Raw genomic sequence first — 25,572 nt, 5'->3', positions numbered from 1 at the left:
ATACTGGTAGATTATCCATAAATGAGACATTTGGCAGCAATATTTCAGGATAATATGTAATGAGGAAAATTGTAATATAATTCCTTGAATAATTTGCAACATCAATTATCTGAAACAGAAAAGGTGCTGAACTGCCATCCAATTTCTAAATGGACATTGAACCCATGAACACTACCTCACTACTTTTTCTGAGTGTTAAGTACATCTAGAGGGACAGGGTTTAATTATGGATAGTCAACATGCCTTTCTCATGGGAGATCATGTCTTATGAAGCTGATTGAATTTCTTGATGATGTGGCCAAGAACATTAAAGAAGCTGCTTTCTGGTTGTCTGCACTGTATTTTATATTGTGCGTTAATAATGGCTAATTTGTCACTTGGGTTGGGGTAACAGAAGTGAAGTGTATAGTTAAGTATTTAGGTTTGGCCTTAAGTTCAGTTTGGTCTCGTTAGTTTTAGGAAACCAGGGAATTATTTTTTTGTTGATTGTTAATTTCTCTAGATCACTAATTGGAACACTTAAGTATGCTAAGATCGTTAATCTCTCAACTGCTACTGCTTAGTACCACAAACTTCATTATTTTGTCATATCATTAGTTTCGGTTGCATTAGTTCTTTTTTGCGACAAAATTGCTAGTCTTTGTTGGTTTCTTAAAGGATCGAGTGTACTCTTTTGAACTTTGGAACTTTATTTTGGATAGTGTCATACAGTGTTAATCCCTGTGCTTAGTCTCTGAGCGGTTTTGGTACAAAAACTGATTATGATTCTGATGCTAGTTAACAGTTAAATTATGAGACCAGAATTTTGTGCCAAAATAACAACAAAACTAAAAGTACTCATGCTAACTGTGGGTAACCAAATGACAGTAATAAACACTTAAAAGTTTTTGACCAAGTTGCACTGCTCTGCTATTAGAACTGTTCAAATGGCCTCTCATTCTTACCTTTTTTTTTATTCACACATTAATTGCCCACTAAATGTCCCAGCAAAAGACAAGGACTGAACTTCATTAGGAAGTGCCTCAGTTTGTGGTCTGAGCTGTGGGCAACTGTCTGCATAAGTATTAGCAAGTCTGGGATCCTGAACTTGTTTGCCTTTCTCTTTTTCACTTTGCACTAAACACATGGCTACATGAAGAAATCCTCTTGCAGTTTGCAAAGGTATCTAGGGCTGAACCAACTCATTTGTGAGTGCAAAGACCTATGAGCAAACAGCAACCCCTTGTAAAGATCTTGCTCTGTCAAGCTTGTTCTATCAAAACAAGCTAAATGGATTGGATTTATATTTTCTGGGGTTTAGAAGAATGAGGGTTAATCTTATCAAATCATTTAAGACCCTAAGGGGAATGGCAAGTGAATGTTGAGATACATTCACTGGTGGGAAGGTCTAAAATGATGAAACTTAGTTTCAAGATAAGGAGTTGGTCATTAAAATCTGAGGTGCATAGAAATTTCTTCCCACCAAGGATAGTAAATGTATTATCATAAATTTCTCAACATTGCATTCCATCTGCCACTTTTTTGCCCATTCTTCCAATTTGTCTAAGTTCCCCTGCAATCACATTGCTTCCTCAGCACAACCTACCCCTCCACCCATCATATAATCTGCAAACTTTGCCACAAATCTATCAATTCCATTATTTAAATCACTGACAAACAATATGAAAATAGTAGTCCCAATACTGACTCCTGAGGCACACCACTAGTCACTGGCAGCTAACCAAAAAAGACTCCCTTTTATTCCCACTCATTGCCTCCTGCCTAACAGTCATTCCTCCATTCATGCTAGTGTCTTTCCTGTAACGCCATAGGATATATCTTGTTAAGCAGCCTCATCTGTGGTTCTTTATCAAATACCTTCTGAAAATCCAAGTAAATGACATCTACTGCCTTTCCTTTGGCCACCCTGATTGTTACTTCCAAATATTACATGCACTTAAATGCTCCTTCAGTCCTGCATTCTTCACTCTTTTGAATTTTGCCTCTGTGGTACAATTTAACTCTTTGGCCTGTCTGCAGTTGTACCCAATCATTAGCTCGTTCTTACTTACATTCATATTACACACATCATCTACTTGTAAATCTGCTGGCTCATCCTCAGCTCTATCATACTGGTTCTCATCCCCCTGCCATATTGTTTTGCCAGATAATGAAGTACCTGCGAACCAGGCATTAGCACCAGTTGGATTACGTCCTCTCTCAGGAGAAGTAAAGATGTACTTGGCTCCACAACTTCCGCCATCTCAAATGGAATCCCACCACCAAACACATCTTTCCCTCTGCCCACTTTCTGCTTTCCTTAGGGATCGCACTGGATCCCCTTGTCCATTTGTCCCTCCCCATTGATATCCCTCCAGGTACTTATCCTTGCAAGCGGAACAAGTGCCACACCTGCCCCTACACCTCCTCTCTCACTACTATTCAAGGCCCCAAACAGTCTTTCCAGGTGAGGTGAGTGTGTTGGGGTGATTTGCTGTGTCTGGTGCTCCCGGTATGGCCTCCTGTACATCGGTGGGACCCGACATGGATTGTAATACCACCGCCGAGCAGGAAAAGCGCCAGAAGAAGCGGGATCTCTCAGTAACCAGTCATTTCAATTCTACTACCCATTCCCATTCTGACATGTAATCGATGGCCTTCTCTACTGCCAGGATGAGGCCACGCTCAGGTTGGAGGAGCAACACCTTATATTCTGTCTGGGTAGCCTCCAACCTGATGGCATGAACATAGATTTGTCAAACTTCTGGTAACCCCATTCCCTCCTCTCCTTTGTCATTCTCCATTCCTGTTTCCCCCTCTCTCCTTATCTCCTTACTTGCCCATCACCTCCCTCTGGTGCTCCTCTCCTTTCCCTTTCTTTCATGGTCTTCTAACTTTCCTATCAGATTCACCCTTCTCCAGCCCTTTATCTCTTTCATGAAACAACTTCCCAGCCCTTTACTTCACCCCCTCCTCCTTCTCTCCAGTTTCATTTATCACCTGCCACCTTGTAATTCTTCCTCCCTTCTTACTTTGACTTCTCCCTTTCCAGTCTTGAAGAAAGGTCTCAGCCTGAAACTTCAACAGTTTATTCTTTTCCATAGATGCTTCTGGCCTGCTGAGTTCCTCCAGCATTTTGTTTGTATTGCCAAAAAAATGGAAGATGATGTTTAATCTGGAAAAACCTAAAGTGTTGCATTGAGGGAGATCAATCATAAGAGGAAAGAATGCAGTAAATAACAGGACCCTTCGGAGCACTGATGTACCAAAGAATCTTGGGATGCAAGTCCAAAGGTCCCTGAGAGTGGCAGAACAACTAGATAGAATAGCAAAGAAGCCATCAGTTGCCTGCCTTCAATGTTCAGGGAATTGAGAACTACTCTTCTCCTTATACATGCTCTCTTTAGGAGATACTGTATAATTCAAGATCATAAACTTGATTTCCACAGTTATACAGATGACACACAATTGTTCTCCTCTGATGATAACACCCTATCCCCTCACTTCTATTTTGGCTTCAATGAACAGCAATGAGTAATAATTTCCTAAAAACTAAATGAAGATAAAACTGAAATACTTTTAGGAGGCCTCAAAGCTAAAAGAGATAAATTTCTTGATAAACTTGGGAACCTGACTCCCCTTGTAAAATCAGAAATAACAAGCCTGGGTGTTATCCTTGATTAAGGTTTGAATTTTAATTCTCACATAAAGAGCAGCATTTCTACACTTAAGAAATATTGCAAAGGGACTTCCATTATAATCACGTAATTATCTTGAAAAACTAATTCATGCCCTTATATTGATTAGATTACTGCAATGCACTTTTTACTGGCCTTCCAAAGCAATCTTTTGACAAATATCATTCTTTCATTTTCAATTTTTTTAATTGAATTTTCCAGTTTTGATTTTTGATTTTCCAGTAAAGAAAAAATTACAAATCAGAGGAGACGTTTTAACAAACACATAAAACAGAAGACGTATAAACAGCAAAAAAAAGTATATATTGTCAAAGTCAATTAGGTATAGCATTACGCTGTTGTATATATAATATAAACAAGAAAGCACAACTTCTCTTGACAAATCATAAAAAAAGATTGGAAATTTTATTGTATAAGAAAAAAAAATGCTAAACTAACCTAAAACAAAAAAAAAAGAAAGATTGGGCAGAGCATTTGAGGGTAAAATTAGAAGAGAAGAAAGAAAACATCCTTCCAGTAACCTCAATTCATTCAGAACATCGCTGCTATACTTTTTACCTAAACCAGGATGAAAGAACATATTACTCCCATTTTAACTACTCTGTATTGGCTTCCTGAAGCTTTTAGAATTGATTTTAAAGTTCTCATATATATTCTTAAAGCTCTCAATGGCCTGGGACCAGAGCACACCACAGAATCACTTTTGTTTTATAATCCTGCTCGAGGTCTCAAGTCATCTTCCAACAGTCTCTTAGACAATCTGAAAAGATAATTGGTATGTCTGATTTTTTGAACTACGCTCCTAAACTGTACAACTCAATACCTAAAAGGATAAGGGATGTAGATTTCATTGACACTAATAAACGCCAGCTCAAAAACCTATTTATTTAACCTTGCTTTAAGTAACACCTTTTTGTCTTTATTTTCATGTTTGCTTTTATCCCAGTGCCAAAAACTTTGAATGACATCATTTGTATAAATAGTGCTCTATAAATAAGTTATTATGATTATTGAAAGGCAGGAAGTCACATTGAAGCTGTATAAAACTTTGGTTAGCCTGATTTGCAGTACTAAGTGCAGTTCTTGTCATTGTATTACAGGAAAGGTGTGAAGTTTTTGAAGAGGATGCAGAAGTTTGCAAAGATGTCACCTGGATTACAGACTAGTAGCAAAATACAGAGATTGAATTGTTTTCCATACAGCATGAAAGACTGGTGGAAGTTTGTTAGAAGTATGAGAGGCATAGAATGGTAGATAATCAGAGTATTTTGCCCAGGGTGGAAATGACACATACGAGAGGGAGTATCACTAAGGTAAGAGGGAAGCTTAAAGGAAATTTGCAAAAGAGTTTTTTTACTGAGTGTGGTGAATGGCTAGAATGTGCTGACAGGGGTGTGGTAAAAGCAAATAGGACAGTGATTTGTAAGAGGCACATAAACAGACAGCGAATAGACCAGGGGTTCCTGACCTGGAGTCCCTTGCATAATGGTATTGGCCATTGTCATTAAAGTTTGGGAACCCTGGAATAGAAGGATATAGATCATATGTAGGCAGGTGGAATTAGTTTAATTAGACATCATGGTCAACAGAAGCACTGTGGGCCAAAGAGCCTCTTCCAATACAGTCCAGCCCTGTGTTCAGGAACGATAAACCCGACTGCAGAGAGCATGAAGAAGCCTTTCTGCCACTGGAGAAGCTTTATCATGCTTGAACAAGATGCTATGAATCTTGGTGTAGACTCCATTTCTCTAGAGTTGCAGTAGATTTTCTTCACCCTGGTACAACCCCAAGAGAAATTTGCTCAGCTGCATCCCTATTTCAAGCAACCAGCTCTGACTTCATCAAATCTTTTAACAATGTGATTTAAAGATGATTAAAATTGGCCGCCACAGAAAAGTGTCTGCTACATGATGTGTTATAAGCCGTGTTCTTAACCAACAGGTCAACAGCAGATCCAACCTCAACGTCGATACTTCCCTCAACCTTTCTCTCTACAATATTACTGGTAGTTCGCAATTCATTAGCAGGAGCAAATAAAAGTAAAGCAAAACAGAGGGGGCCATTGTGTGAGGGGACCAGTGTAGGAGTGGGAACTTGAGGATTTGGTGAGGAGGCACAGGTACGTAGCAAGTAAGGCTTTGGTAGTGGTTGAATAAAATGTCACTAACTACAGCTAATTAAATAAAGGGATAAAGCTGGATCAGGTGACGTGCTGTAGTTGCATGATGTGGGAGCTGGTGGACCCCATTGTGGTTCCTGGTGACCACATCTGCAGCAAGTGTTGGCTGCTCAAGGAATTCAGGCTCAAAGTTGATGACCTGGAATCTGAGCTTCAAACACTGTTTACCTGGATTCTCTGTTTCAGGAGGTAGTCTCACCCATTAGATTAGCTGCCTCAAATTTGGTCTGTGGTCAGGTTCAAGAAGGTGTGACTGTGAGTGAGGTGGGTAGAGGGAGCTTGTCCAATAGATCTGAGATTCTTGCTCCCTCTGTGGATGACAGTGGGGGCTGTAGAAAGGATGAGCAACCTAACTGTGGCACTGTAGTTCAGGGAGCCATTCGGGGGAGGGGGGGGGAAGAGGAGAAAAGTAGTACTGATTGGGGTAGTATAGCTGTCATGAATATAGAGCATCCCAAAAGCTGTGTTGCATGTCTGGTGCCTGGGTTTATCTGACCTGCAGAGGAATTTGCAGTGGGAGGAGAAAGATCTAATTGTCGTGGTCCATGTGGGTACCAACGACATAAGTAGAACAAGGAAAGAGGTTCGGCTGAGGGAATTTGAGCAGCCAAGGACAAAATTAAAGAGCAGAACCAATAAGGTGAGGTAGTAACCTCTGGATTACTACCTGAGCCACGTGCAAATTGACACAGGGTGAAGAAGATTAGAGAATTAAATATGTAGCTCAGGGATAGGTGTGGGAGAAGTGGGTTTGAATTCATGGGAAATTAGCAACAGTATTGGGGAAGGAGGGAGCTGTCACATTGGGACGAGCTCCTACTGAACTATAATGGGACCTGGATCCTAGCGAATCACATAATTAGGGCTGTGGATAGGGCTTTAAACTAAATGTAGGGGGTGGGTTTAACAGATTGGAGAAGTATGGATAAAGTGAAAAAGAAAAGTGTGGATAAAGATAAAGAAAACACAAAAGATAAGAAGAGAAAAGTAAGGGTGGTGTGAAGAAAAGTCAAGTGCAAAAGAGTAAAAGAATACAAGATTTTAAGAGCACAATGAGTGTAAGGGCATTTTATTTGAATGCCTGTAGGATTCAAAACAAGGTCAGTGAATCTATGGGACTTGTCAGTACAATGAAGTATAATTTAGAGGCCATTACAGAAATGTGGTTGCAGGGTGGAGAGGATTGGGAGTTAAATATCCAAGGATATCAGGTAATATAGAAGGATAGGCAGGAAGATAAGGGAGGTGGGGTTGTGCTCTTAATTAAAGATGAGGTCAGGGCATTACTGAGAGATGATATAAGATCTAAGGAGCAGAATGTTGAATCCATCTTGGTAGAGATTAAGAATAGTAAAGGGAAAAAATCACCGGTAGGAGTTGTCTATCAACCACCGAATAATAACATCAAAGTGGTACAGGCAATAAACAGAGAAATATCTGAAGTATGTAAGAATGGAGCAGCAGTTATCATGGGGGACTTTAACTTGCACATAGATTGGGTGAATCAAGTTGGTCGATGCGCCTTTATTTCCTGTGGAGCATCAAGAAAGCTCACCTCTGTCCCAGGATACTGACGGACTTTTACCGCTGTACCATTGAGAGCATACTCACCAACTGCATCTCAGTGTGGTATGGCAATTGTCCTGTATTAGACCACAAAGCACTCCAGTGTGTGGTGAAAACTGCCCAGTGGATTATCAGCACCCAATTGCCCACCATTGAGAACATCTACCATAAACACTGCCTGGGCAGGGTGAAAAGCATTATCAAGGATGCATCTCACCCTAACTATGGACTTTTTACTCTCCTCCAATTCGGTAGGTGCTACAGGAGCCTCCGCTCCTGCACCAGCAGGTACAGGAAGAGCTTCTTCCCTGAGGCTATGACCCTGCTGAACCTCACATCACAGTGCTAAGCAGTATTGCACCCACACTGTACTGTCTCAGTACTTTTATATTTGTGTGCTGTAGCACTTACTTTTTATTCGCAGTTATTTTGTAAATAACACTATTCTTTGCATTTCTGGTTAGATGATAACTGCATTTCTTTTGGCTTTGTGTCTGTACTCGGTACAATGACAATAAAGTTGAATCTAATCTAATCTAATCTAATCAAGGCAGTCTTGAGGAGGACTTCATAGAATGCATCCATGATGGATTTCTTGTACAGCATGTTACTGAACCTACAAGGGAAAGTGCTATCTTAGATCTGATCCTGTACAATGAGACAGGTAAAATTAGTGATCTTGTTGTTAGGGATCCTCTTGGAAAGAACACACAGTATGATTGTATTTCTCATACAAACAGAGGGTGCAATAGTGCAATCAAAAACCACTGTATTATGCCTAAACAATGGAGACTACAATGGGTTGAGGGAGGATTTGGCTAGTGTAGACACAGACTATATGGTGGATAGTTGAAGAACAGAGGAAGATTTTCAAAGAGAGTTTTCACAGTGCTCAACAGAAGTATATTCCTGTTAAAAGCAAGGACAGTAAGGGTGGGAAGAGCAAGCCTTGGTTAACTAAGGAAGTGCAAGAAGGCACTAAACTAAAAGCTCGTGCATACAATGTTGCCAAAAGTAATAGGAAACTGGATGATTGGGAAAACTTTAAAAAGCAACAAAGTACCACTAAGCGAGCAATAAAGAAAGGGAAGCTAGATTATGAAAATAAACTAGCACAAAGTATAAAAATGGATAGTAAAAATTTTTATAATTATATAAGACGGAAAAGGGTGGCTAAAGTGCATCCCAGGGTACTGAAAGACATGGCAGAAGTTCAAGTAGAGGTAAGTTCAGTGATGGATTCATCAGAATTCTTTGGACTCTGGGAAGGTCCCATCAGATTGGAAGATAGTGAATGTCATGTCACTGTTTAAAGAAGGACGTGGGCAAAAGGCAGCTAACTATAGCCCAGTTAGTTTAACATCTGTAGTTGGGAAAATACTTGAAGCTATCATTAAAGAAGACACCTGGAAAGAAATGGATCCATCAGGCAGACACAGCATGGATTCAGCAAAGGCAGGTCCTGTTTGACAAACTTACTGGGATTCTTTGAGGATATAATGAGTCAGTGGATAGAGGGGAACAGATGGATGTTATTTACTTGGATTTCTAGAAGGCGTTCGATAAGGTGCCACATAAAAGACTTACCTATAAGATTAGGATGCATAGAGTTGAGGGTGGTGTATTAGCATGGATAGAAGATTGGTTAACGAATAGAGAGCAGGGAGTTGGGATACATGGGTGTTACTCTGGTTGGCAATCAGTGGTGAGCGGTGCTGGGCCCACAACTGTTCACGATATACACTAACGATCTGGAAGAGGGGTCTGAGTATAATGTATCTAAGTTTGCTGAAGAAACTAATTGAGTGGAAAAGCAAATTGTGCAGAAGATACGAAGAGTCTGCAGAGAGATATAGATAGGTTAAGTGAGTGGACAAAAGTCTAGCAGATGGAGTACAATGTTGGCAAATGCAAGGTCATCTACTTCGGAAGGAAAAGTGAAAGAACAGATTATAATTTAAATGGTAAAAAATTGCAGCATGCCACTTGGAAGTGCTCACAAAATATTGGTTTGCAGGTGCAATGGGCTATCGAAGAGGCAAATGGAATGGTGGCCTTCATTGCTAGAGGGATTGAATTTAAGAGCAGAGAGGTTATGCTGCAACTGTACAGGGAACTGGTGAGGCCGCACCTGGAGTACAGTGTGCAGTTCTGGTCTCCTTACTTGAAAAAGGATATATTGGCTTTGGAGGCAGTGCAGAGGAGGTTCACCAGGTTGATTCCAGAGATGAGGGGGTTAGACAATGAGGAGAGATCGAGTCGCCTGGAACTGTACTTACTGGAATTCATAAGAATGAGAGGAGATCTTACAGAAATATATAAAATTATGAATGGGATAGAGACAGAGAGAGGAAAATTGTTTCCATTGGTAGGTGAGACTAGAACTAGGGAACATAGCTTCAAGATTCGGGGGAGTAGGTTTAGGACGGAAATGAGGAGGAACTGCTTTTACCAGACAGTGGTGAATCTGTGGAATTCTCTACCCAATGAAGCAGTGAAGGCTACCTCAGTAAATATATTTAAGACAAGGTTGGACAGATTTTTGTATAGTAGGGGAAATAAGGGTTAGAGGGAAAAGGCAGGTAGGTGGAAATGAGTCCATGGCCAGATCAGCCATGATCTTATTAAATGGCAGAGAAGGCTCAATGGGCCAGATGGCCTACTCCTGCTCCTATTTCTCTTGTTCTTATGTTCAATGCTGAACCACAATTCCTGTTGCAGTTGAACAAATCTACAGGATGAATGGCCAGGAATTCAATCAAAATTATGTTCCATGTTTCATTTTCTAAAAGAATTTCCACTTCAGAATCAAGGACAATTCAATCTCAATTATTGAGATTTAGTCTTCAAATAATATTTAATTGCACATGGTTGGAGTCCAAGTACCAAGCTACTGTAAGCAATAAAAGGTCACTGGAAAATAGACAATAGACAATAGGTGCAGAAGTAGACCATTTGGCCCTTCGAGCCTGCACCGCCATTCTGAGATCATGGCTGATCATCTACTATCAATAACTGGTTCCTGCCTTGTCCCCATATCCCTTGATTCCCCTATCCATAACATACCTATCTAGCTCCTTCTTGAAAGCATCCAGAGAATTGGCCTCCACTGCCTTCCGAGGCAGTGCATTCCAGACCCCCACAACTCTCTGGGAGAAGAAGTTTTTCCTTAACTCTGTCCTAAATGACCTACCCCTTATTCTCAATCCATGCCCTCTGGTACTGGACTCTCCCAGCATCTGGTACATATTTCCTGCCTCTATCTTGTCCAATCCCTTAATAATCTTATATGTTGCAATCAGATCCCCTCTCAATCTCCTTAATTCCAGCATGTACAAGCCCAGTCTTTCTAACCTCTCTGCGTAAGACAGTCCAGACATCCCAGGAATTAACCTCGTGAATCTACGCTGCACTTCCTCTACAGCCAGGATGTCCTTCCTTAACCCTGGAGACCAAAACTGTACACAATACTCCAGGTGTGGTCTCACCAGGGCTCTGTACAAGTGCAAGAGGATTTCCTTGCTCTTGTACTCAATTCCCTTTGTAATAAAGGCCAACATTCCATTAGCCTTCTTCACTGCCTGCTGCACTTACTCATTCACCTTCAGTGACTGATGAACAAGGACTCCGAGATCTCTTTGTATTTCTCACTTACCCAACACTATACCGTTCAGATAATAATCTGCCTTCCTGTTCTTACTCCCAAAGTGGATAATCTCACACTTAATCTCAGGATTTACCCCTGAATGATGGCAGGCATTGATGATGAAATTCACTATCACTTCTTGTGTAGAAGCATAGCACCTGCCTGTTGTGGAAAAGTGTATTTAAATATCAGGGCCTGAATCTGGCACAAAGCTCTACATCTACTGGACAGCTTTCTTGTACACTTCTGAGATATGGACTATACAAAATTAGGACCTAAAAGGAATATCTCCACAAAATCATCCAAATCCAGACAAGCTGATAACAAATAGAAGTATGCTCCTATAGGCCAACTTCCTTCTACTGATGCCTTAATTACAGTCTGTTTGATGAGTAATTTCCTAGCTCAATGCTTCCTCTCAGCTTTAGTCCAGAGAAAATGTGTAGAGTTATCTCCCATTTATTAATGCCTACCCTACCAATACAGAGTTATAGAGAAGAACAGCACAGAAACAGGGCCTTCAGCCCATTTAGTCCAAGCAGAGACCATTTAAACTGCTGACTCCCATCGATCTGTGCCAGGACTTTAGCCCTCCATATCTCTATTATCCATGTACTTATCCAAACTTCTCTTAAACATTGAAATCAAGCTCACATTCACCATTTGTGCTGGAAGCTCATTTCACACTCTCTTGGCCTTCTGAATGAAGGAGTTTCCCCTCATGTTCCCCTTAAACTTCTGTCCTTTCACCCTTAACCTATGAGCTCTGGTTGTAGCCCTACCCAACCTCAGTGGAAATAGCCTGTATACATTTACCCTATCTATAACTGTCGTAATTTTCTACACACCTATCAAATCTCTCAATTTTCCACATTCTAAAGAATACAGTCCTAACATAATTCTTACAACTCAGTTCCTCCAGACCCGGCAACATCCTTGTAAATTTTCTCTGTACTCTTTCAACCTTGTTTACATCTTTCCTGAAGGTAGGTGACCAAAACCGCACACAATACCTCAAAATAGGTTTTACCAACGTCTTATACAACTTCAACATAACATCCCATCTTCTGTACTCAATACATTGATTTATGAAGGCCAACATGCCAAAACCTGTCTTTACAACCCTACCTAACTGTGATGCTACTTTCAACAAATTATAGACCTGTATTCCCAGATCTGTTTGTTCTACCGCACTCCTGAGTGCCCTACCGTTCACTGTGTAAGACCTCTCCTGGTTGGTCCTACCAAAGTGTAACACCTCACACTTGTCTACATTAAATTCCATCTGCTATTTTTCAGCTGATGCACATCTCTCTGCAATCCAAAACAGCCTTTCTCACTGTCTACTACACCTCCAATCTTGGTTTCATCCACAAATTTTCTTATCCAGTTAACACATTATCATCCAAATCATTCCAGTTTTATGTTTTATCTCTGGAAATTCCAGACTGACTGAATCAGAATGAATGATGAAAATCCTAATCTTTCCTACAGTGTAGAAAACATACACAAAGACTTACCTTTGCATTCTAAAGTTATTATCAAATTGGTGGTAGTGCATGCATATTTGGCTCAAAGGAAATAAAAATTACATTAGAAATATAGAAACATAGAAAACCTACAGCACAATACAGGCCCTTTGGACAAAGATGTTGTGCCGAACATGTCCCTACCTTAGAAAATACTAGGCTTACCCATAGCCCTCTATTTTTCTAAGCTTCATGTACCTATCCAAAAGTCACTTAAAAGATAGATAGATAGATAGATAGATACTTTATTCATCCCCATGGGGAAATTCAACATTTTTTTCCAATGTCCCATACACTTATTGTAGCAAAACTAATTACATACAATACTTAACTCAGTAAAAATATGATATGCATCTAAAATCACCCTCTCAAAAAGCATTAATAATAGCTTTTAAAAAGTTCTTAAGTAGTTTACTTAAATACATTGAGTCCTAACCCCGGCACTTAACATATCTTACTCCTGGCGGTTGAATTGTAAAGCCGAATGGCATTGGGGAGTATTGATCTCTTCATCCTGTCTGAGGAGCATTGCATCGATAGCAACCTGTTGCTGAAACTGCTTCTCTGTCTCTGGATGGTGCTATGTAGAGGATGTTCAGGGTTTTCCATAATTGACCGTAGCCTACTCAGCGCCCTTCGCTCTGCTACCGATGTTATACTCTCCAGTACTTTGCCCACGACAGAGCCCGCCTTCCTTACCAGCTTATTAAGACGTGAGGCGTCCCTCTTCTTAATGCTGCCTCCCCAACACGCCTCCACTATTGTTGCCGGCAGCCCATTCCACGCACTCACCACTCTCAGAGTAAAAAACTTACCCTTGACATCTCCTCTGTACCTACTCCCCAGCACCTTAAACCTGTGTCCTCCTGTGGCAACCATTTCAGTCCTGGGAAAAAGCCTCTGACTATCCACATGATCAATGCCTCTCATCATCTCATACTCCTCTATCAGGTGTTATGATACCAGCCCCCTCCTTCCTGAGAATTGCAAGATTGCTATTAATTCGGGTCTTGGACGCAGGAAATGAGAGACAATTGCAACGGATTTGACCATTGTTCTTTGAGACACCTGTGTGAATTGCGACTCTATACTACGTGCCAGCTATCAGGGACATGGACACCCTCGGGCAATGTGGGGTGGGGATTGACATCTACAACTCTGCAAGTCAAGATAAAAAGGGGACTGCAGGAGGCAGTACCCCAGCGACGCACCAGAAGGAGACACCATCGCTCATGGCTCCCGTGATGACGGGAAGCTATTCGGGAGCCACGTGTGGTTCGGTTCCCCTAGCCTGGGGAACGAGTGGCTGATAACCCCGAAAAGGACTTCGAACTGACAACGGGGAACCCACGTTCCCGATTCAACGATTTGAGTCCAAAAGGCTGGCAAGTTTATTTTCCCTCTCCAACACGTGACACCCAGCGGTCCCCGAAAGGCTAAAAGCCTGCATGAACTTCAGAGACTTTGATATTTCCATCGGACAATAGTTTTACCCCTAGACAAATGATAGAGCTACTTCTTATTGTTGATTATTACTATACCCGCGCTTTAGATTATTGACGACGTATGTTATCTGAATGTTTGTATTAACCTTACTTTTGTGCCCCTTTATAAATAAAAACGTTTAAAAATAGTACCATCAGATTTCAGTGGACCTCTCTATCTTTGCTGGTAAGTGACCCAGTTACAGGGTTCGTAACACAGTTCACCTCTCATCCTCCGTCGCTCCAAGGAGAAAAAGTCCAGTTCACTCAACCTATTCTCATAAGGCATGCTCCCCAATCCAGGCAACATCCTTGTAAATCTCAACTGCCAATGAATTACATGACTAAATTGGAGACATTATGCCTAAAATTAATGAAAGAAAATACATTCTTAAATTGTAAGTAGGAAGATAGGTGCACAGGTATTCACCAATTCAGGGAGCAGTAAAGGAAGCAGAATGCAGACCAGTGGGTATGTGGAATGCACTGCCGGCAACGGTGGTGGAAGTGGATACAATAGGGTCTTTTAGGAGCTTCTTAGATAGTTACATGGAGCTTAGAAAAATAGAAGGCTATGAGCTGGGGTAATTCTAGGCAGTTTCTAGAGTAGGTACAACCTTGTGAGTCAAAGGGCCTGTAATGTGCTGTAGATTTCTATGTTCTATGTTCAATGTTCTTTGAAGCAGTAATGGTTCTGTGGAATGCTCTGCCACAGACTGTGGTGGAGGTTAAGTTTGTGGGTATATTTAAGGCAGAAGTTGATAATTTCCTGATCAGTCAGGGCATCAAATGATATGGTGGGAAGGCAGGTGTATGGGGTTGAGTGGGATCCGGGATCAGCCATGATGGAATGGTAGAGTAGACTCAATGGACTGAATAGCCTAATTCTATCTATCTATCTATCTATCTATCTAAAGCATCAGGGATGGAGAGGTAACTGGATTACTCTCATTTACAATCTGACAAGTTGCTTTGTTTTACAACTAGTAATTGTCAAGCTGGCATGGAGAATTTTCCAAGCTCATATATGGAAGGAACTTATTTTATGGGCAAATGAAAGAGAAAGTGAGATAACCAAAGTGACAAAAGAACTGCTTCATTGTTTGATGAATCATGCTAAATTCCAAAATCCAAAAATTGCCTATGAAAAGACCATTAATTATTTTTATCTGCCATGCTTGGATATTCAGTCCACACAATTTTTAGATGCTAAAAGCTGATAAACATATCAGTGTTTGAGTCTGTTATCACAAAGCGAGTCAGTAATCACTGTGGTCATTTTATTGTGTTGCAGTTCATTATTAGGTCATCATTTCTCTCTCTCAATCCAACAAATGACAATTTACCTTTGTGGCCAATGAGTGTGAAGCACCTGCCTCAAGCAAAATGGAAGCCACATCTTCCTGGCCCTCCCTGGCAGAAATGTGCAGTGGGGTGTAGCCATTAGTGGTGCACGCATCTGGAAAGGCCATGTGTTGTAGCAGCAGCTGCACAATCTCAGTTTTACCCAGCCTGGAGGCAATGTGTAAAGGAGTTTGATCCTCCTAGATTAAACAGTATAAACATAAAATGGTTTTTATTCATTACAGCTTTGTGTACAGGTTTAAGCAAACAGAAAATCAGAATTTAAAATGTGAAATAGATACATTTAAAATGACAGTTTACAAATAGACAGTAACTATTCATGCTTCAAGTGGTTGAATCTCAAGTCAAAATTTGTATACCAAGTTATTTATTTTATTCAGATCAGAAAAGCAGAATATTTAATTAATATTCCTGACAGTGAAAGTACATTACAATATCTGTGGGGAAGTCTTGAGCCTGACTGTTGTCTATTTGCCTTGTGCAGGCAACAAAACTTTAAAATCTGACTTTCAGTTATCATTACCATTCGAATATTAACGTGTTGAGATTTGTGCCATTTTCTCGATAGATCATTTTACAGAAATGGGGGACTGCAAATTCAGTTTCCTTTCTTAACACACTTGCTTCGAAGTTACTGAGCAACACCAGCAGGGCACAGATATTTTTACAGCTGACCACCATCCTACTGAGCCAGGACAGCCACAATCGGAGAATTATAGATTTCTGAAAACTGTTGGCATTGACAAAAATCTCTCTTTTGCTCAGAACTCTGAATTTAGTCACAAAATATAGGTAATTTTAAGTTACATGTGACTAATTACCCTCTTTATAAAGAAACTGGATTTTTATTCAAAGAGCAAAGGATGCTTTGTCCAGTTACTCAGTAAATAAATCAACTTCATACTTTGATATCTCTTGAAATAGTACTATCTGGATTTTTACTTTGGCATTAGCATCTACTCAACATATCGACTTGCAAATAAATTAGAGCAATGGTTTGCAATGAAACTTGGAAACATTTGTCATTACTAAACACAAGAGATACTGTAGATGCAGTACATCCAAAGCAACAAACACGAAATGTTGGAGGAACTCAGCAGATCAGGCAGCATCTACAGATATGAATAGACAGTGGACATATTGGGCGGAGACCCTGCTTCAGGACTGGAAAGGAAGCAGGAAGAAGCCAGAAAAAAAGGCAGAGGGAAGAGAAGGAGGACAATTGATGGGTGAAGCCAAGTAAGTGGGAGAGGTTGAGTGAAGTAAGAGTAGGGAATGGAAGAAGAGAGAAAGGTGAAAAATTACCAGAGAGATCGATGTTCACGCCATCAGGTTAGAGGCTACCCAGGCAGAATATGAGGTGTTGCTCTTCCAAGCTGAGAGTGGCCTCATCATGGCAGTAGAAGAGGCCTTGCACAACATGTCAGAATAGGAATTGGGATTGGAATTAAAACAGCCTCTGGGACTTCCTGCTTTTTGCAGATGGAGTGGAGGTGCTCAACAAAGTGGGCCCTCAATCTATGTCAGATCACACCAATGCAGAGGAGGTCCCATCAGTAGCACCAGATACAGTAGATTACCCCATGAGATTTGCAGGTGAAGTGGAAGGACTAGTTGAGGCCCTGAATGGAAGTGAAAGTGGATGGGAATAGCTAGGTGTAGCACTTCTTCTGCTTGCAGGGCTAGGTTCCAGGAGGAGAACAGTGGGGAGGGATGAATGGGCAAGGGAGTCACAGAGTAGCGATCCCTGCAGAAAACAGAGAGTGTGGGTGGGGGAGAGGTAAAGATGTGTTTGGTGGTAAGATCCCTTTGGAGTTGGTGGAATTTGCAGAGAATCATGTTTTGCTGGATGCCGAGGCTAGGTGAGGAGAAGAGGAAGTCTATCCCCGTTAAGTTGGTGGGGAGATGGACAAAATGCAAGTGAGGGCAGTTTCAATGATGGGAGTAGGGAGGAAACCCCATTCTTTGAAGAAGGAGGGCATCTCTGAGGTCCTAGAAAGATCATCTCACCCTGGGAACAGATGCAGTAGAGACAAAGGGAATGGCAGTATTACAGGAGAGAGAGTGGGAAGAAGCATGGTAAGACATGCGTGGGAATCAGTAGGTTTATAAAAGATACCCTCTTTCCCCTCTCCCACCTTTATTCTGGATTTTTCTTTCTTCCTTTCCAGACCTAATGAAGGTCTCAACCCAAAAGGTTGATTTGATTATTCATTTCCGTATGTACTGCCTGACCTGCTCAGTTCCTCCAGAATTTTGTGTGTGTCATTACAACATGGTTTTTAAAAAAATACCAATACATAAAACAATATCAGAAGAGAAAGCTTTCAAATGATTTTCTTTCTCCTTCACTTAATGCCACACTGGTTAAAGTGTCTGGCCACAACTGAAGATTATTGAAGCAACCTCACCTTTTAAAAGGTTGGTCAATCAAACGCTTCATGTTCAAATGAACTAAAACAGTGCACAATATATATTGCATTTATTGTGACTTAACTGTATTATTCAAAATCTAATTTATTAACCATAATGAAAGATACTCAAATGAACATTCTACTATTGCTTTTCCATTTGTACCTCAATGTATGTATGTTTTCAAATGATCAGCATGATAGCATGCAAAGGAAAGTTTTTCCATTGAACCTTGCTACACACAACAATAATACACCAACCTCCAATGGAAAATTTATACAGGCATGTACTTTTATTTTCCCGTTGATGGTTAGAAAAATAGAAAATCTACAGCACAATACAGGCCCTTCGGCCCACAAAGCTGTGCCAAACATGCCCATTTTATGCACTCACCACTCTCTGTGTAAAAAACTTAACCCCTGACATCTCGTCTGTACTTCCAAGCACCTTAAAAATGTGCTCTCTCGTGCTAGCCATTTCAGCCCTGGGAAAAAGCCTCTGACTATCCATATGATCAATACCTCTCATCATCTTATATATCTCTATCAGGTCATCTCTCATCCTCTGTCACTCCAAGGAGAAAACGTTGAGTTCACTCAACCAATTCTCATAAGGCATGCTCCCCGCTGCACCCTTACTATAATTTCCACATCCATCCTGTAGTGAGGTGACCAGAACTGAGCACAGTACACCAAGTGGGGTCTGACCAGGGTCCTATATAGCTGCAATATTACCTCTTGGCTCTTAAACTCAATCCCATGATTGATGAAAGCCAATGCACCGTATGCCTTCTTTACCACAGAGTCAATCTGCGCAGCAGCTTTGAGTGTCCTATGGACTCAGACCCTAAGATCTCTCTGATCCTCCACTTGCCAAGAGTCTTACCATTAATACTATATTCTGCCATCATATTTGACCAACCAAAATGAACCACCTCACACTTATCTGGGTTGAACTGGACTCCACCCTCCGCATACAGACATGTAAGACATAGTCTCTTTATGTCTGCCTTTAATCTCTCCCTTTTTCCAACTTAAACTTTGAAATTTCAACTTTACTCAGTCGGATCTGTAGAGTAACAGTTATAATTATGTCTACTCTCAGAAGCACCAGAAGAAATCTGGACCCGGGCAATGGGAAGCCCAAAAAAGCTGACGAATTCTCGGAGGAACCCCCCCCCCCCCGGGTGAAGAGACTGGAGTCTCAAATTAGCAGTATCGGCATTGAAATAACTCAATTAAGAGAGAAATTTGAAGGAAAAGTTGACTCTCTGAGCCTTAATCTTAAAGAAGTTAGTCGAAATGCTGCTGACCTTTCTTCTCGTTTGGAAAAAGCCCAAAAATGGATTATGGATCTCGAAGCTCAATCATGTCAGAATAATATTTGAATTGTTGGATTAAAAGAGAAATCAGAATCGGCCGACGTACTGGATTATTTCGCAAAAATGTTTCAGTCTTTATTTCCGAAGGTTTGTTTACAGCCTTCAGATATCGAAATGGCTCAGAGAATCAGCAGTTTAAAATTCTTGGATCCAGGTAAAAACAGACACATTGTTGTGCATTTTCTCCGTTTCAGAGACAAAGATTATATTATTAAACTTGCAAGAAAAAAAAGGCCATTTCAGTATCAAGATTCAGAGATTTGATTTTTTGAAGATTTTCCATGCAAAATTGTTAAGATGCGTGCTGGATTCGCATCGGTTATGAAATTAGCATATCAAAAAAGCTTTTTCCACTGCTTCAGTACCCAGCTAAATTAAGGCTTTTTGTCAAAAAGTCTGGCGCTCATATTTTTGATGATCCAGCCGAAACAGTGCATTTTATTAACTCTTTACCTGATGGATCTGATGACGCGTCTGAAGCCTGAAGCTTGAATGATTTATGATGGCTTGATTGTCTCGCGGTGTGGCGTGTTGGGGAGGAAGCATTAAGAAGAGGGACGCCTCACGTCTTAATAAGCTGGTAAGGAAGGCGGGCTCTGTCGTGGGCAAAGTACTGGAGAGTTTAACATCGGTAGCAGAGCGAAGGGCGCTGAGTAGGCTACGGTCAATTATGGATAACTCTGAACATCCTCTACATAGCACCATCCAGAGACAGAGAAGCAGTTTCAACGACAGGTTACTATCGATGCAATGCTCCTCAGACAGGATGAAGAGGTCAATACTCCCCAATGCCATTAGGCTTTACAATTCTACCGCCAGGACTTAAGAACTTTTTAAAAGCTATTATTAATGCTTTTTGAGATAGTGATTTAGATGCATATCATATTTTTTTACTGAGTTAAGTATTGTATGTAATTAGTTTTGCTACAACAAGTGTATGGGACATTGGAAAAAAAGTTGAATTTCCCCATGGGGATGAATAAAGTATCTATCTATCTATCTATCTATCTATCTGATGGTTACAGGAAGTCTTTACCTTAAAATGCATTTTTATCTCTGAAAAAGACTGGTTTGGATGGCTTTAACCTCAGAAGACATAGCGGGAGAACTGTTGATAGACTGTAGATAAGTTTGAACCATTTAGAATTTTTTCTCTGCAGCATTTAAATGAATTAATTGTTTTTTTTTTGTTTCCTATGCTTTTGTAAAGATCTTTTAAGTAATTATTTGGATTTCCTTATGTTTTAAAGATATATTGGACAATTTAAAGATGACGATTGTTTTTCTTTTGAGCAAATATTTCAAGAATTGTTTTGGATGTGTTTTTCTTCCCTTATCTAATATTATGAAGGTTACTTTCAAATTGAAGGTCATTTTGTTTTACAAGAAAAACACTTTCCTTCTAAGTTAATTATATTGAGATATATGTCGACTGTAATGAGTTTTATGTTCGGTAGAGGGAGACGGAGATTACTTTTTACACTTTTTTTATTACTTAGGTAGGCGGAGTTTGTATTTGCATCCATGCTTTTCTTGGGGCTTGCGTCGATTGATATTAACTTGTTTCTGGGCTTTGTAGTTCGGGTGGGTTTCTTTTTCTTTTTTTATCCCCATTATGGAATCCCGGAGCATACGCCAATTATTTTTATTGTTGTTCATCTCCGCCACTTTCGACTACTTTATCCTGACATGCATCTAACTACTCTTTTTAGATACAAAGTTCCATGATGATATCTACACAGTTAAATGTTTTAACTTGGAATGTTTGTGGTTGGAATCATCCTATTAAGCGTAAGAAAACATTTAAAGTTATTAACCGATTCCAGCCTGATATAACCTTTGTTCAAGAGATGCATATCAGGTTATGTGATAAAAATCAGTTTTTTAAATTTTGGAAGGATCCTCAGTTTCATGCAGACTCCCAGAGTAAAACTAGAGGTGTCTCTATTTTTATTGATTCCAATATTCCTTTTAATCAGGAGGATATTATAGCCGATATTAATGGTAGATTTTTGATTGTTAAAGGAATAATTTGTAATAGGAAAATTGTTTTGGTTAATATTTATGGACCAAATGTTGATGATCCCTCATTTTTAAAGCTGTCTTTGCTCTATTACCTGATTTAAATGAATATATGTTATTAATGGGTGGTGATTTTAATACTTGTTTAAATCCTTTAATGGATAAGTCATCATCCAAACATCAACTCCCTAATCGCTCTGCATCACTTATTAATTCTTTTTTAATTGATTATGGTTTATTTGAGATCTGGAGACATATGCACCCTAGTGATAGAGAATACTCTTTTTTCTCACATGTTCATAATAAATATTCAAGAATCGACTATTTTATAGTAGACCCTCGACTTCTATTTAATGTTCAGAAATGTGAGTATGATGTGATTGCTATCTCTGATCATGCTCCTTTAAACTTAATTTTTGAACTGAAAGATGTTGTTTCTACCAGACTATATTGGCATTTTCCAGAACATTTATTACAAAGTTCAGAATTTGTTGAGTTTATTGAAGCTCAGATAAAAGAGTTTTTTCTCTTTAATAATATAGGAAACAGCTCAAAGTTAGTAATTTGGGATACATTAAAAGCTTATTTACGTGGTCAAATTATTTCGTATATAGCTAAACTGAAGAAACAAACAAGAATGGAATTAGATAAAATCTCTAAACAAATTAAAGAATTAGATAACATCAATGCAATCTCTCCAAATGTTGTTTCATTTAAAAGAGTAGAATTACTATCACAATATAATTTATTACTAACATATCCTATTGAAGGATATTTGCTTAAGTTAAAAAGTCAATTTTATATTTTTGGGGATAAAAACAATAAGCTCTTAGCTTCCCAATTAAGAGCAGTTAGAGCTAAAAGACAAATTTTAAAGATTCTTAAAAATAATGGAGATATAGCAAGTAACCATGAGGACATTAATAATATTTTTCAAGATTTTTGCTCTGATCTTTATAGATCTCAATTTCCTGCAGATTCCTCCAAAATGAAGGCTTTTTTTACATAAGATTAAATTCCCACAAATTTCAGTTGAAGATCAACAGATACTTGATGCTCCAATTACCGAGCATGAAATTCAGAAAGCTATTTTACTAATGCAATCAGGTAAAGCTCCTGGACCTGATGGTTATTTGGTGGGATTTTATAAAAAATTTGAAAGATTACTTTCTCCGTATCTTTTGGAAATATTTCATGAATCCTTTGAGAAGGGTAATTTACCTTCTTCTTTTTATGAAGCATCTATTTCCCTAATTCTTAAAAAAGATAAAGATCCTGTTGAATGTTCATCATATAGACCTACTTCACTATTAAATGTGTACGCAAAAAATCTCTCTAAAATAATGGCTAATCGCGTGGAAAATATTTTAACTAAAATCATCTCTATGGATCAAATGGGCTTTATTAAAGGCTGTTACTCTTTCTCTAATGTTCAAAGATTGATGAACATTATATATTCATCATTATCTAAGCAACCTCAATGTGTTATCTCTCTCGATGCAGAAAAGGCTTTTGATAGAGTCGAGTGGCCATATTTGTTTAAAGTATTAAAACAATTTGGTTTTGGTAATAATTTCAATAGGTGGATTCAAATGATTTATAAGAATCCTATTGCCACTGTCATTACTAATAACTGCAGGTCTCCTTTTCTCTCACTTTCTCATGGTACTAGACAGGGATGTCCATTAAGCCCTTTATTATTTAATCTTGTATTGGAGCCTTTAGCTATAACATTATGTGAAACTAAAAATATTCATGGTATCTCTATGAATGGAACCATAAATAAGATTTCTCTTTATGCAGATGATACTTTGGTTTTTATTTAGAATCTTGAGGAATCAATTCCTAATCTTTTGGAAACACTTTAAGATTTTGGTAAATTTTCAGGATATAAACTTAACTTGAATAAAAGTGAATTGTTTCCATTAAATGTCCCTGTTAGTATATATAATGATATTCCTTTTAGAACTGTTAATACATTTAGATATTTAGGTATTATAATTACTAAAAAATATAAAGATTTTTACAAAGCTAATATAGTTCCTTTAATGGACTCCATGAAACAACTATTTTCTAGATGGAATCCACTTACTCTTTCTTTAATAGGTCATATCCATGCTGTGAAAATGATGATTTTACCTAGATTTTTATATATTTTCCAAATATACCTATCTTTTGAACTAAAAATTTTTTCGATCAAGTTGTCTCTCTTATATCTTCCTTTATATGGAACAATAAGAGACCAAGAATTAACAAGTTTCATTTACAAAAATCTAACAAAAATAGTGGACTTGCACTTCCTAATTTAAGACTGTATTATTGGGCTGTGAATATCAGACAATTATGTTTTTGGTTATACTGGCTCGATAAGAACCAAAAACCATTATGGGTTGATATGGAATTAAAAGCTGTTAAACAATTTAATTTAACTTCAATATTAGCAGCTCCATTACCTTTACAGCTCTCTAAAATTCCAAATTTAAATCTTTACCCGGTTATTAAACAATCCTTACGGATTTGGGTTCAGTTTCGTAATTTTTAAAATCTTAAACAATTTAAGTTGTCTAGTTTTTTATATTGAAACTTTTCATTTAAACCTTCAATAACTGACCCCATTTTTCTCCTATGGAGAAATAAAGGGATCTGTTCTTTTACAGATTTATTTTGTGATGGTCAATTGATGACTTTTGAAGAGTTAGTTAACAAATATTCTCTCGCTCATACATATTTTTTGTAATATTTTCAGGTTAGACATTTTTTACAACAATATTTACCCAAGTTTCCATATTTACAAGAATCTGATTTGTTGGATACCATTTTGAAGTTGAATCCTTTAGTGAGAGGTTCCATTAGCAGAATTTATAATTTATTTTTGTCACAATAGGAGTACCTACCACTAAAAATTAAACAAGATTGGGAGAGAGAACTTAATAGGACCTTTTTAATGAAGATCGGCTTTGAGTTTTGAAAAACATAAATTCTTCTTCTATATGTGCCAACCACTGTTTAATTCAATTTAAAATTATTCACTGCTATTATTTAACAAAGGAGAAACTATCTAAAATATTTCCTAGTATAGACAACTACGGCGATAGATGTAAAACTGAAGTAGCTACTTTGGCACATATGTTCTGGTCATGTTCTTCATTAAAATCGTTTTGGAAATCTTTATTTTCTACAATTTCTAAAGCTCTGAAAATTAATTTACAACCTAATAGTTTGACTGTTCTATTTAGAATAGTTCCGCATCATATTCAGGGTATTTCATCCTCAGATCAACATGTAATTGCATTTGTTACACTATTGGCAAGAAGGGCTATTTTATTAAAATGGAAAGACATCTCTTCCCCTACATTAATTGAATGGTTCTCTCAAGTAATGTTATGTCTCAGTTTGGAAAAAATTAGAAGTAGAACTTTTGATCCTCGATTCGATTTTGAGAGAAGATGAGGTTCTTTTGCCAAATATTATCATTTAATTTGAATTATTCTATATGGTTTCCTTCCAATTTTATTTTTTTATAAATATGAATTGGTGGTTGATGACTCATTTTTTATATATTTAGATGATGGTCAAACGTATTGCTCCAGGAAGTTGATTCCTAATGTTTTTTTCCCCCTTTTTTTGTAGTCAGTGGGTATTTTTTTCCTAGTTAGACAGGGTTCTTTTTTCCCTTCTTTTTCCTATATATATATATATATATAATTTTTTTTCATTTTTAATATATTACAATCAGCTTTTTTTTTCTTCAGCTTTATTAATTGTACACATATTAATCTGTTGAAGTTTTGTATCATTTTATAGCTGTAGAACAGGGGTGTCAAACTCATTTTAGGTCACGGGCCGGATTGAGCAAAATGCAGCTTCATGCGGGCTGGATCAGTCGGACGCGTGCGAACGCAGCTTTCGTTGCCTCCGTTTTTTCAGCCTGCTCTCATGTGTCTCAGTCTCTGCTATAACTACAAAGTGTTTCACTTTACAAATTCCGTTTCTTATGAAGAAGACTGCCGAATAAACACTAAAAACCCTGAAAACCTGGTACCTGAATAAACTCAGCATTAGCCATATCATACGCCATAGGCGCTTCGATTACTGGGGCCAGCTTTAATAGTAATTAGATATTATCTCGTGGGCCAAAGATAATTCCACCACAGGCCGGATTCGGCCCACGGGCCTTGAGTTTGACATATATGCTGTAGAAGATTACATACCAATAAAAAGATTCTAAAAATGAAATGGGTTGAACTGCCACTTCTCAGCCCAGTTTTGCATCCTATCAATGTCCTGCTGTAACATTTGACAGCCCTACAC

The 25,572-nt window shown here is 38.7% G+C and overlaps 1 protein-coding gene across 24 annotated transcripts in view; it reads right to left on the bottom strand.

Annotated features, from left to right (window-relative positions):
- Positions 1 to 25,572, bottom strand: part of ank2b (ankyrin 2b, neuronal) — an 874,534-nt gene that overhangs the window by 247,298 nt on the left and 601,664 nt on the right. For all 24 annotated transcript variants that reach the window (XM_073065114.1, XM_073065112.1, XM_073065128.1 and 21 more), the window contains one exon: positions 15,428 to 15,625. In XM_073065114.1, the coding sequence (XP_072921215.1) occupies positions 15,428 to 15,625 (198 nt within the window). The remainder of the gene's footprint in view (positions 1 to 15,427; positions 15,626 to 25,572) is intronic.

Source organism: Hemitrygon akajei, chromosome 13 (assembly GCF_048418815.1).
Source record: "Hemitrygon akajei chromosome 13, sHemAka1.3, whole genome shotgun sequence".
In the NCBI taxonomy this organism is placed as follows: domain Eukaryota; kingdom Metazoa; phylum Chordata; class Chondrichthyes; order Myliobatiformes; family Dasyatidae; genus Hemitrygon; species Hemitrygon akajei.
The sequence above is the reverse complement of the archived record's forward strand: the minus strand, read 5'-3'. Positions and strand labels throughout refer to the sequence as shown.